Source organism: Aedes aegypti, chromosome 2, assembly GCF_002204515.2.
Source record: "Aedes aegypti strain LVP_AGWG chromosome 2, AaegL5.0 Primary Assembly, whole genome shotgun sequence".
NCBI classification, from domain to species: Eukaryota; Metazoa; Arthropoda; class Insecta; order Diptera; family Culicidae; genus Aedes; species Aedes aegypti.
The window spans coordinates 461271138-461285637 of record NC_035108.1 but is presented as its reverse complement, the minus strand read 5'-3'; the positions used below and the strand labels follow the sequence as shown (position 1 = coordinate 461285637).

The window sequence follows — 14500 nt, the reverse complement described above, 5'->3', positions numbered from 1 at the left end:
TTTAGACACGTCTGCGTAACCGTTGGCGACCATGTTCTGAACACAACTTGTCGTGTACGCCATCCACTCCACCGGCGCGAGACAATGCATTAACAGTCCCAGTTTTATCAGTGGTGCCTCATCCGTCATAGCTTGCACCCCGGTCCTTCTAGACATTTCCATCAAGCAGATGAGCGCGCTCGTGTCTTTCATCCCTTTGACAGGCATCATAGAGCGCAGTATTGTTGGAGCAACCTCGGTATCGACCACCGCTTTAAGCAACAGCCCCTGTTCTGTAAGCATCGGCTCATGCATCTCCAATCTGTTGTTCACGCTCACGCCCGCAGCAGGCATCCGGTCTATCGCCGAGCTAACTGATCCAACCGTGATGTTCAAAGGAACAAGTGGGTCCGCCCACATGACCGGACTGTACTGAGTGCCTTTACCTTCTCTCTCTCCGATCACTTCCTCTGTGTCACAGGGTAGAAACTGCGTCCCACTAGGCACTGGGTCGCGCAATGGCTCGCTGAACAGCTTGGCCAAGAGTGCCGACGCGCCGGAACTCGCGGAAGGTGTCCCTCCAGCGCCTCCACCCCCAACAGATCTTCCCGGGTGTGGATCTCCTGCATCTCCAGGCCGTCCGTTTCCCCCACTATTGCCTCCTCCAGCTCCATTGCTCGTAGTACCGCCTGAGCCACCCTGACCATCGCCCCCCTTAGCGCTCGGGTTACTGTTTTGACCATCCGTCGCATCCCCACTAAGCGCACCGGAGCCTGGTTTGTTCCTTCCAGACCCAGAAATGGCATTACTGTCGGATTGTATACTGGTGGCGGCAGATCTCCCACGGCGCTTCCCAGCACTAGATGCGGCATCTTTTCCTGTCTCTGCTGCGTCAATGACATCCCACATCTCACCTTCTGCAATTGTCCCGGGGTTTCCCTCACGAAACCCAGAGTCTCCCGAATTGTTCAAAGTGCCGACGAAAGCACTTTGTTTGGCGGAAAGTGAGGTCTCCACCGTATTGAAACCACTGGCGTCTTCCATGATTTCTGAGAGTATTTTACCTTGTGTTCTCTTTCACCATGTAAACATGTAGAAATAAGCGGAATCGGACAGGCAAGGAGTCAGATCGCTTATGAAGTGTCGACGGTAATCGGCTCACGCATTATGGATTTTTCAATTCCGATGAGCTTTTTTGTTATGGGACAAGTCACGAATAACCATCCATCTTCCACTTTACCAATGGCAAATTGGAAACCTCCTGCGGATATGCAATTAGAAGAAGAAAATCTTTGAGCTTTTCTGTTAGATATTTTCTATTAAAAGATGGTTCTGTGAATATATGTCGTTTGAACTTTTTAAAGTGAATAGATAACTTGTAGCTTGATTGTGGTGCAATTTTGAAAATGAGTTGGTTTTTAAACACGTTTATAGGGGACTCTGTGGAAGGGATGTATGAGCTGTCATCGTTTTCGGCGGAATGCATGGTTGGTGTGAGGGAATTCATTTGTACTCTTGATAGCGCATCAGCAACGACGTTTGTCTTACCTTCTTTGTAGAACATCTCGTAATCGTGCTCTTCAACATAGGATTTCCACCTTTTGAGCTTTGCATTTGAATTTTTAGGAGAAATAGCGAATGTTAGAGGCATATGATCAGTATAAATGCTAATCTTTGCGCCATAAATGAAATTTCTGAAGGCATTCAAAGCCCAAACTATAGCCAGTAGTTCTTTTTCGTTGGTGGCATAGTTTTCCTCGGTTTTTGACAATGATTTGGAAATAAAGGATATTGGTCTCTCTCCTTGATCGGTGACTTGTAAAAGAACTGCTCCTAATGCTTTATCAGAAGCATCTGTAGTTAAAACAAAGGGCTTGGAGAAATCAGGAAAAATTAGAATATCTTCTGAAGGAGAAAGATCGTCCGTCGAACGATGCGATAAAAAATTTACGCGGACTTTTTCATCAGCGGTAGTACAAACGGGGATAGATGATCCGCCAATTCCGACGTGAGAGCACATTTTTGCTAAAGTTTCGCTAATTTTGGGGTTGGCTTGCGTTTTCATTTGCGCGTTATAGTTGGTCAAAAAACCATCGACACAATGTTTCTGTATAGCAGGAATCATGAATTTGCTCAACGCGTCATTTTTCTTCTTGGTGACATACTTAAATGTGTGAGTGTGGCGGGATATCGCGGTAGTGGCCTGTTTAACGTCGTTATATATCTGTAGTTCGTTGACCTGATCACGCAACACGATAACGTGTTTGCGGGTCAGACCTTGAGATTCAGCGACAGTCATGATATTAGACGACTTCGGGATCTTCTTAGCGAATTGAGTCTTTTCGGCGTGAGTGAAAGTCAAATAAAGAGTGTCTTCTTGGTAAGGAAATGAAGAGAAGTCAGTGAGAGTCAGAGATTGTTCGACTTCACTAGTGGTGTAGAAGTTATGGTACAGGTCGCGTAACGCATGTACTACGTCGATCGGACATCGATAAGTTACGTTAAGAGACGGTAACGGTGAAGAGATTAGGTGCGGACGACAATATTGGAGTTTACCGATGTGGTACCGGTCTACATACGGAATTTGATTAGTGTCACCAACCATGATGACTTTGGCGATAGAAGGGATGCGAGCCATAGCGTAAACGACCATACCACCATGTACCATAGTCGCTTCATCAACAAACGCTCGAACAGGGGCGTGTCCGGTACTGTTGATGAGCAAAGAGGCTATTGTGCGGACTTGGTTTTTTACGATACGGTGGGCGTCTTTCTTAGAGATATTGTAAGGAGGATTGGTGAGTTTTTCGATAATTTTTAAACCGATCTCTGCGGAACCGGCACGAGTGGCTGACAAAATTATGTCCGTTTGATGATTAAAGTGCTCTTTTAGCAAAGTAGTCTTACCGTACCCCGGGGGTCCGTTCAACCAGTAAAACGCAGGCATGGAGGTCGAAGCGACTTTAAGACTATCGATTACAGCAAGAACTTTTTCATCCAACATGAGTTCCGTATCACGACAATAAACAGCGTAACGAGGCTCGCCGGAGGAGTAAGGGAACTCACCCTTTTCGACGTCGTACTTTATGAATCGACCATTCCAGACATAGAAGTAGTCGACGTACGAACGATTCCAAGGGTCAGGGTAAACGGGACGTTTTTCTTGCAGGTCATAATAATTGTAACCCGTTCGGAGTAGTTCCTGTACATTGCAGCGAGTCTCGAAATTATACATGACTTCTCGGAGCCTAGGGACCAAGGTGTCGCGTATTTTTGTTTGTATCGTTCGGAACTCAGCGGCAGCCAACACTGCAACTTCGCTCAAGGTATTGACAGATTTAGGAGGTATGATGGGATTGTCGACGGCTTTAAGACGTGTCTCGAAAACTTGACGTTGGGGCACGGGCTGGTCAGGTATCTCAGCTTCGTATAACGCTATGTGGGTTTTGTAAGGTCCAAGGGATGAAGAGGTAGGGTTAAGGATCAAAAACCTGAACTGTAACCCAGTCTTCCCCAGCAACGTACCTAGAATTGTGATCACGTGTTGAGGGGGAAGTAGGTCGAGCAATATTTTGTATCGATAACCGTTGCCAGCGTGATTAGATATGGCGAGCAGTAATTGGGAAAGTGAAGTAGACCAACCGGGAGTAGTGACGTCAACAAGTACCACAGAAGTGGTGTGCTGATTGTCAGTTTGCAGAGAAAAGAAATGCTGGCCGGTCTGAAGAACGTTGGTGTACTCGGTAGGATTACGTTTGATCAGTTTTCGGACAGATAGAACTCTGGTCCTGACACCCATATTGGCTGTTTTGTTGTTGGCTTGGTACCTTCGTCCGCGGGATTTTGAGCGGTCGGTACCCATCTCCATTGGTTCATGGTAGTTGAGTCAAGTATTTCACCAACCCGGTGGGCGACGAAAGGTTTATATCTTCTGTGTTCCGAATTTATCCACGCGAGGACTGTTTTCGAGTCGGACCAGAATATATTTTGTGTTATCTTAAGACGAGTCTCGTTTTTTATCGTGTCTGTTAGTCGCACTCCTAGTAGTGCAGCTTGCAGCTCTAATCTTGGAATCGATAGTGCCTTGATTGGTGCTACTCTCGACTTTGCAGCGATCAATGTGACGCTTGGTTCTCCTCCTGTCTGGGTACGACAGTAGATAACTGCTGCGAATGCCTTTTCTGAGGCGTCGACGAAGGTGTGTAATTTCACGTGTGATCCTGTGTTCTTCAAAAGCAATCGCGGTATTCTGATGCTCTCCGTAGCCTTGATTTGTTCAAGCCAATCCTTCCATTTTCCTTGAGATTTTTCGGATATTGGGTTGTCCCGATCTGCTGTCTCCTTGTGTAGGTCCTGCAATACTATCCTACCGTGTATTGTGACGTTGGAGATGAGACCCAGAGGATCGAAAACGCTCATTACGAAAGAGAGTACTTCCCGTTTCGTTGGACGTCTTATCTGGCAATTTACTTCCATCGGTAGTCGGTCCAGGTGAACTTTGTATCCAATAGTGTCCTTGTTCGTATTCCAGTATACACTGTGTCCATTTAGCTTAAGACCACCTACATTTTAGAACAAATGAAACAAATTTTGTTGAACTTCAAAGTAGTTGTGAATGTTTTATTGAGTACTTCAATTGTACAGTATTTTGTAATGATTAACTTACGACTAATGAATAAATCTAATTTTTTAGAGCAACTTTATTGATTTCTGCTGTCCATTTTATTTAGGACCATTTCATATATTGTTCGCTTTTACAAGTAAATATGAAAATTGACTTCGCTTCTGCTGGTTCATATTTAAGGTTGAACATTTTTGCTCATTCGTTTAACGAACTCGCCGACAGTATTCGGTCTGTCGTCTGTCAGCTATCATAAGCCACAGCCTTCATTCTTGAGGGGAGGGACCCATGGTAGTAACGGGAGATGTACATGTACCAGTCGAGGGCATCTCGACTGGTCGGTTCTCCCTCCACGACTCCTCCCAACTCCGATACACTGTCAAGGTCGTCTAGGTTTTCCCCTCCCCCTCCGCTTACAGATGAATCCGGAGTGCTAGCTCGGGAAGGTTCCTCTTCTTCTTCGCCAGACTCTGGATTTTGGTTCTCTTCTTCCTTGAAGTCCTGCAACCTCTTCCTCATCTCCTCCATGTATTGTCTAGATTCTTCCTCTACCTTCTTGACGGTTGCAACCTCCGACGCTCTAAAGAATTGCATCTGGAGAGATCCAGTGCATGAGTGGGCGTAAATGAAGAGTATTGCGTTATCAATAATGGATTGGAGGCCAGACGGCTGGAAATAGATTGCATTAACCGATCTAGCCATGGGCACAGCACACCCAATCATGTGGGTGAACATATGGAGTCCGCAATTTAGTGCAGCAGAATACGGACTTTTGTCAACAATCCCCAGACCAGACAGGTAGGGGCTATAAGAATACGGGATACAGATTTCCTGTCCCGGGATTGTCATCCGATTCATGTCAGATCTCAGAACCGGTGTCATCAACCACCGGGAGAATACGCGTGTGGTGTGGTGCATCAATTCACACCCTGCAGTTATGGCAGAGAGACCAGTACAGTCTTTGTGTGCCATGATTAAAGTACCGAATCTGAGTTTCGCTCTGTTATGTTGGGGAAAAACAGCAAAGAACATGTCTATTCCACAGGTTAACTTTACGAACTCGGGATCAGAATAAAGCTGAGCAAAATTAGTCACCGCCACTTCGACACCATCTGCAAAGTCAGGGTTCATCAACTGAGCTTTTAATGCAGTTTGTAGGCGATCAATATAGGTTTGATTCGAAGCCATATGGATTCGAAAACCTCCGAGAATTAAAAGCGCGAGATCATATAGCATATCCTCGGAGACTTCGTCCTGGCTTGATCCTATATTTGTGTTGATTTCTGTGAGACGAACTGTGAAGACACTTAGGGGAGTAATTGTGGAGCCTTCGAATCCAATTAAGACTCCTAATGAGACCCAATCGAATCTTAAGACTCCGTTCATCAGACTACATAACATATTGAGGCAAGTATGTGATAGTAATCATTTAAGTGGGCTCCGGCTCTGGGTCTCGGGAGGGTAATTGGTGGCTTGTTCCATTTATTGGCCGAGAACCACTGTAAAAGATACGTTGGAGGAATTCCTTTCTCAAGGCGCATTTCTTGTATGGGGTTCGATCCAATTCCTCGAACAACGACGTCCTCATTGTTGTCCCCATCCGCATCAATAGCTTGAGCCTCTGTTAATCCGCCTGTAACTAAATACTTAATTTGGTTGTTCATGGGCTCAACAAGGCTACGAGCGAGCTCTAACTTGGGGCGTACCCGTGCATAATCAGCTTCGGTGTGGAGTGCCATCTTTTGATATATGATATTTGACAGATGGATGAAAATCGAGGTTTGATAGTATAGGATTCCATAGTATTCCACAGTAAAAGCTATGTAAACAGTGAAATTAATGTATCAATAATCGGTCACCTTACCATTCCTGTTAATAACCTGGAACATTCGGTTCGGCATACTGTTAACCAAGTTTTCCAGTACAGTCTTCTCAATATTTCCCCATGCCTCCAAAATAGCTGATTTGAGCTCATCAACAGTGGCGTACTGCTTACCTTCAGCATAAATCCTGCGTACAAGGATTCCCCAGAGGTTTTCCACAGGATTTAGGTCTGGGGAGCGCGCTGGCCAATCCAGCAGATCGATTTTGTGGTCCTTTATCCACTGTTTGGTTTCCTTGCTTGTGTGGATAGCAGCATTGTCCTGCTGAAAAGTGAACTTTTTGCGTCGAAATCTGCGCAGGAATGGTAGAAGACGCGTTTCTAGCACCTGGATGTAGTCCTTGCTGTTCATTTTGAACGACGTGAGCGCAAGGTCCAGCTTTCCAGATGCACAGAATCCTGCCCAAACCATGCATGAACCGCCACCAAAATTTCTTGTGGTGAAATATTGTTCTTCTTTCCGCAAATCTCTCCAGTATCCATTAAATCCGTCGGGACCATCCAGATTGAACTTCTTTTCATCACTGAAGATCATCTGGAAGTAAACAAAAAAAAACATACTTTTTAATAAACATTCCTTAATCACGCTGAAAATTGCTTTAAAATAATACGCCCTTTTCACAACTTACCATGGTCCACTGTCGATTCATGTTGGCTTTTGCAAAGTTCAAGCGTCTCTCGATGTGGGATGGAGTAAGGTTTGGAGCTTTTGCCTTTTTGGCCCTTTTTATGTACGGACTTTGGACCAAAACTTGACGAATAGTCTCCCGGCAAACGTTCAAATTCAGCTCCTGCTTAATCTGCTTCAGCGATTTTTGGGAGTTCGAAGCGGTTCTAACGATTTCACGTTTCTCTCGTCCGGAAAGCTTCGATTTGCGAGGTTTCTTCCGATTTTTGCCATATCCGGAAGGATTTTTTTATATAAAATATTAACTCGAGAATTCGATATATGAGATACGATATTATGGCATGGTTTTCTATAAATATATAATTATTCTCGATTTAAGGAAATGAGGACAGTCAGCGTTCAATGTCCGGGTCAAACCCCAGATCCGATAGACAAATCATCAGATACGTGTTGGAACCCCGATCTTCACCGATGGAGAAGGACAAGCTTGGTAAATTACTGGGATTTGTTCTGCTCGCCTTCTCCGGGCAATGGAACACTTCACAAGAAAGGAGAGCACTGAGATGGATACTACACACCCTAAGAGGATCCAAAACCATCTGGTAAAGGACCATGTTTCCCACCAATGATGGATAATTTTTGTTAGTTCCTTGGGGCTATTCTTCGGATCAAATTCTATGTCAAGGGTGTGCCCGAGAGGACCTTCATATATATTAGGGTGGTGGATTGGAGGGTCAAAATCCTGCTCCAGGATTTGTCGATAAAGACCGGGATTTGTCAAGGAAACTAATGGGTTGATCAAATATCGCCCCACGGATGTGATTCCGTTCGGTCCTTCTCTAATAGTGTTATTTGTCTGTGTCCAATAACGCCATATCACAGGCTTGTGGGATACAGTGTCGTACCCTCCAATGGGGACAGCCGGAGCTATACGAGCAATATCGAACCTTGTGGTTACCTCACCGGTCATGAACTTCTCTTTTGCTTCTATGCATAATCTGTAGGAGTCATCCATCAGTAACTGTCCTTCCATATGATTCATGATCCCTTTCAGAGACACATCCTGTATCTCAGATAAGGTGGGACAATTCTCTAGTGTTTTAAACCAGTCCGCCTCGATAGTGGTTTTGGCCATGATATTCATCCATTCACCGGTCACAAGACGTATCCCTCTCTCGCCACAGACTTTGAGATGGCAAGCCCCATCCAAAGTAGTGGCCACGAGATCATTAGAGTAAAACTCGGTCGTGTTCATATTTTTGATGAATATATCAATTTTGGTCCTCTGTAGGCACATCTTTGGAACAGTGCTTGTGTTCATCCACAACGTGTCCAATGTGTTGAGTTTGCACGGGGGCTCTCCACAAGATCCTCCGATGAATCTTGCATCGATATACTTTTGGCTGTACGGGTCGACATGGATAAAAGACTCTGAGATCTGAATGTTTACAGCAGATTCTGTATTGGTTCCCATCCACCCGCATCTTTCCACGGGAAAACCGAAACCAGTGTGATGATTTGTCTTATACAACCTCACGGCGTCCTGACATTCAGATAACGACGGTAAAGTCGGATGAATCTTGTGGGTCAGTGTTCGGCCCCCAAAGAATCCCTCTGCACACGTGACAGTCCAGATCGCCTTTGTGCACAGATATCCGTGCGCTGTTGAGTTGGTGATGTGTGCCAACTTTGTCCCGGTCATCTTCTTCGGAAGCAGTCTATCTTGCTCCGGAATGGGACGCTTGTTACATGGAATGACAGGTGGATATAGAGGTGCCCAGTGGATAATCGTGGATGTTGGTCCATAGAATAGGTCAGTTGTTGTATCTTTCATATTGATGAATGAAGTTCCGATCTGTGCACTCATCAGGAAAACCAACCAAAATAAACAGATTGATTTAGAGGCTTTCATCTTGTATTCTGCAAAGATTGTACTAAACTGCAATCGACAACTCGAATTAAATGATGGGATTCCTACTGATACTTTAAACTTCATCGACTGGGAAGTTCTTTTTAAAAAAATATTACTTGTAAAGGACCATGTTCCCCACCAATGATGGATAATTTTTGTTAGTTCCTTGGGGCTATTCTTCGGATCAAATTCTATGTCAAGGGTGTGCCCGAGAGGACCTTCATATATATTAGGGTGGTGGATTGGAGGGTCAAAATCCTGCTCCAGGATTTGTCGATAAAGACCGGGAGTTGTCAAGGAAACTAATGGGTTGAACAAATATCGCCCCACGGATGTGATTCCGTTCGGTCCTTCTCTAATAGTGTTATTTGTCTGTGTCCAATAACGCCATATCACAGGCTTGTGGGATACAGTGTCGTACCCAATTACGTCTGGATTAGATCCCACTAATGCGTTGTCAGGGCTTCGTAGTAGAGAGTATTCCGAATAGCCCACCTCTACTCTATCCCCATTCTTCCGATATACAGGCCCTCCAATGGGGACAGCCGGAGCTATACGAGCAATATCGAACCTTGTGGATACCTCACCGGTCATGAACTTCTCTTTTGCTTCTATGCACAATCTGTAGGAGTCATCCATCAGTAACTGTCCTTCCATATGATTCATGATCCCTTTCAGAGACACATCCTGTATCTCAGATAAGGTGGGACAATTCTCTAGTGTTTTAAACCAGTCCGCCTCGATAGTGGTTTTGGCCATGATATTCATCCATTCACCGGTCACAAGACGTATCCCTCTCTCGCCACAGACTTTGAGATGGCAAGCCCCATCCAAAGTAGTGGCCACGAGATCATTAGAGTAAAACTCGGTCGTGTTCATATTTTTGATGAATATATCAATTTTGGTCCTCTGTAGGCACATCTTTGGAACAGTGCTTGTGTTCATCCACAACGTGTCCAATGTGTTGAGTTTGCACGGGGGCTCTCCACAAGATCCTCCGATGAATCTTGCATCGATATACTTTTGGCTGTACGGGTCGACATGGATAAAAGACTCTGAGATCTGAATGTTTACAGCAGATTCTGTATTGGTTCCCATCCACCCGCATCTTTCCACGGGAAAACCGAAACCAGTGTGATGATTTGTCTTATACAACCTCACGGTGTCCTGACATTCAGATAACGACGGTAAAGTCGGATGAATCTTGTGGGTCAGTGTTCGGCCCCCAAAGAATCCCTCTGCACACGTGACAGTCCAGATCGCCTTTGTGCACAGATATCCGTGCGCTGTTGAGTTGGTGATGTGTGCCAACTTTGTCCCGGTCATCTTCTTCGGAAGCAGTCTATCTTGCTCCGGAATGGGACGCTTGTTACATGGAATGACTGGTGGATATAGAGGTGCCCAGTGGATAATCGTGGATGTCGGTCCATAGAATAGGTCAGTTGTTGTATCTTTCATATTGATGAATGAAGTTCCGATCTGTGCACTCATCAGGAAAACCAACCAAAATAAACAGATTGATTTAGAGGCTTTCATCTTGTATTCTGCAAAGATTGTACTAAACTGCAATCGACAACTCGAATTAAATGATGGGATTCCTACTGATACTTTAAACTTCATCGACTGGGAAGTTCTTTTTAAAAAAATATTACTTGTATACTCCACGATGGTTAACTACTGACTACTGATACTTTTCAGATAAGTTAGGACCACTTGATGTGACCGGCCAATCCGACGAGCAATTTCTCTGATTCCAACTTTATCCCGGTGAAATGCTTCTATTTTGCCTTTCTCATAAATGGAACCAGCCATATCCTCTCTAGTCATTAATTTAGTTTTAATCTCGGAAGGTGGTAGAAAATCTGGAGTCACCTTCCTATTATACATGGCATTAGCTCCAGCTGTGACTGACACAAATAACCTTTGTTTTAACCGCCTGTTCAGTTCCATGAAAACCTGATTTCGCATAGCCACACAACTGACTTCGTTGCACAATATATTAATCTGTTGCTCAATAGCAGGGATGGTCACTGTTGTCAAGTAGTTAAATCCCTCGGCAAGTTTCCGGAGGGCACGGGTGGTATGTTCTTGACTCTCTGCAATTCTATTGATCTCTGTTGCCATTCGTTCTGACTGTTTTGCTACTGCCTTCACCTGGACAGTGTTATAAATGCTTATTCCTAATGACATCAACCCTGCAGCTGTTAACAAGGCCAAGGCCGCTCGCGGTACATAGAATTGAGATTCAGGAAGAATGGAAACAAAAGGCCCCCGTGAGACAGTTTCCATATGTAATGTCCCTAAAAACCCAAGGATTGGTTACCGTGGGGTGGGTGAATAGCATTGGAATATTGGAAGTTTTGGTTTTGGAAAGGATTTTGTCTGGTTTGATCGGGGGTCTATTCTGCTGTGGGTTAAAACGGTTGTTTTGCTGAGGGACAAAGTTACCTCGGTTATTTTGCTGAGGGGCAAAATTAGATCTGTGTTGGGTATTCCCTTTGTTCTGATTATTGTTAAAATCTTGGTGTGGAGGTTTGCCGAAATTTTGGTTAGATCTTTGCTGTGGATTTTGGAATTTATTTGTTGAAGATAGGTTATTTGCGAGACGAGACCGCAAAGATCTCTTTTGTCTCCGAAATATTCCGTTAGAACCTTTTATATGTCATCCCATTCGCAAGCAGTGTGTCTCGAAACTAGTGCTTGACTAGCTTCGTCAATAATTTTATCGCGGATGACGCTTACCCATAGGGGCATGACGGCTGTGCTATGCATCTTCCCGCACTAAAACAGCAAAAGTCCTCTCCGGGGGTTCGTTGATATAATCTTCTTGCTTGTCCAGCCACTGCTGTCACGTTTACATCACTGCTGTACGATTCAGTTAGTGTAGTAATTTATGATGAACTGCCAATATGCGTAAAACAATGACAACTGTATTGCGCCTAGTACTAGGATCGATATGATAAGTCTGATTGTCGACATTGGTATTTTGGCTTTGTTAATACGCAATCACAATTATTCGGCCTCCCTGCTTGTTGTTGAACGCTTCGTCGTGGGTCATCATACCCTTTGGTGTCGACAATATCAGTGTTCCAGTAATGCTTGGTAGCACTTTGCTTGCGTATTTATAGATGTTTTTAACTTTCACTGTCTCGTTTTTCACAGTAGCAATGTTTTTGAGAAATTTGCTCACTTCTAAGGTGTATTCTCTTTTGCTTATGTTCAATACTTTTACACACTGCTTGTCCTCAAGCACTTTTATAAGCTGCTCTACCGCACTAAATGTTACTTTAATTTTTGCAGCTAACCCTGTCTTCAGTCCTTTACTTAGGGTTTTTACCACCGCTTCTATTTCCTGGCCTGCAGTCATTTTCATCGCTTATTTTTGCACTGTAATGTTTTTTAGGTTAATCATCGAGTCCATTTTTCTCATTGTTCGCTTATGGATGTGTTTCTTCACTGTGTCCACCAAAGTTAGCACTAGTTGTAATGACACTACTCTCAAAATTAGCCACAAGAGTAGTTTGTTTTCTTCCAGCATGTTCTAATGCTGCTCTTACATGTTTACTATTTCCACGTGTTGCGAGCCGTTGTGCTCCACGTGTGTCTTCGACTCTTCGGAGCCCATTATGTTGACTATCACTTTTCACAGGTAAATAGCTAGCACATTTTTCTTCATGCGATTTCGAGGTTCATATTACTCTGACTATCACTTTTCACAGTCAAATAGCTAGCACATTTTTCCTTACGCGGTTTTTCAGCACATTTTTCATTACGCGGTTTTCCCGTTGACAGGTTTTCGGTCCTGTCACGGTCGCCATATAACAAGCCGAAACTTACGGTGCATGATGTTTCGTAGCCACGGTGTACTTTCGCGCACGATCCAAACTCTGAGTTCCTGGCGGTTTTCTAGAGCCATCATTGGCCTAGAATCGCCCTAAGGATTTTTCTTCGGTCAGTGGTGTTCTCGACTGGAAGCAGTCGAAAATCACTTCGAATAAAAGTGGGTCTCTGGTTGGAACAAGACTGTCTGTATTTCTGAAGTGCAAAGGTTTTTATAGCTTACCAAGTTTCGATAATTTACAAACATCTTCTATAATTGTATGTGTAGGAAAAAGAGCGAAGAAGCCTGGGACATAATGTTGATGATAATTCATTTTTGGGTACGAACCCATCGGGTCAGAATACTCGTACCGCACACGCAGCACTGACCGTTCTTAACATGTGCAGTGTTTCGTTTTGGAAACAGGCATCGATGAGTGCTTACTAACTGAGTGTATGTTTTAAATGAAATGTAATTAACTGTGCAGGAAGATGCATAGCACAATATATTGATAGGAGAATGGGTGAATTAAGATGCAGAGATGGCACACTCGTCGGTGATTGTTTCGACTTGGCTACCCGAGTCCAACAAACAGCGGATCTGGTATCAAGTCGAAGCTCTGAGATCTGATAGAATACTTTTTATACTTTATGGCAATTTACGTTGCCACTTACCGTTTTTATTTCAGTTTTAGTAATTTAAACTGTTTTTGAATGCAATAAACGATTGTGTTCACTGCCGCATTCGTCTATATTGCACGACGTTTTCTCTTTACAGTATTTAAGCGAGTGTTTTGTATTGCAGCAGGAGAAACATAGGTTTTTCTCCCTTACATACTCCTTTCTCTTCGTTTTTTTTTCGGATTTATAGGTCTTTCGAATCTGTTTCCTTTCACTGCTAATAACATTGTGGCTAATTTTTCTTGCCGCTTTAACCAATCATAAAAGTCGCTCAAAGATGGGGACACGAATGGGTTAAGAATCGTGGACAACTTCTTTGCCTCGTTAACATGCATTGGCCTTTTTTTTATGCAAATCGGTAATTTTTTCGCCAGGTCTCTAACCAATCTTGGATCGTTGGAATATTCTTCATGGTTAAGGCATTTCATATTGGTAACCAGATTTCCCACTGCAGAAATAAAATCCGCCATTGTTTTTGGAAAGTCGAACTTGGAATTCTTAATTGTGAGCACATCTTGTAGCAATCCTGAATAAATTAGTTCAACACTTCCAAATTGATTTTCACATTTTCCAATGACGTTTACATTGCTGTAGTCTAATAATAGTGAATTGACTGCACGTAATGCATCGCCTTTTAGACTTTTTTGCTACCGATTCAAGTTTTCCAAGTCGGAAAAGTTCGCTTGCTTGGTTGTTTCTATAAAAGTTTGTCTGACTCTAGGCCAAACTTTATAATTGCCGTCAAAGTGAGCCAACTCCATCAGGGATTGCCTCAAAACATGCTTTTCAACAGTCGATTTTGCGTTAACGTCGATACCATTTATGTTATTTATTATTGCTTCAAAAACGTCAACATGATTTTCGTCTCTTTTTTGTTAAATTAATTTCATAATCGTTTCTTCTTTAATGTTGGTACATTTGCTACATGACCATAGCTCTTTGGCCTTAGGTCTGTGTTTTAATCCTGCGCATGCCAAG

At 43.7% G+C, this 14500-nt stretch overlaps 1 protein-coding gene across 1 annotated transcript; it reads right to left on the bottom strand.

The window, feature by feature from the left end:
- Positions 1-7016: 7016 nt before the first annotated feature.
- Positions 7017-11455, bottom strand: LOC110677204. Its single transcript, XM_021848187.1, has 2 exons — positions 10714-11455; positions 7017-7395 (listed from the first exon to the last, which is right to left on the bottom strand). Exons 1-2 carry the CDS (start codon positions 11309-11311, stop codon positions 7082-7084), a joined length of 912 nt encoding a protein of 303 aa, XP_021703879.1. The 5' UTR covers positions 11312-11455; the 3' UTR covers positions 7017-7081.
- Between the last annotated feature and the right edge of the window lie 3045 nt (positions 11456-14500).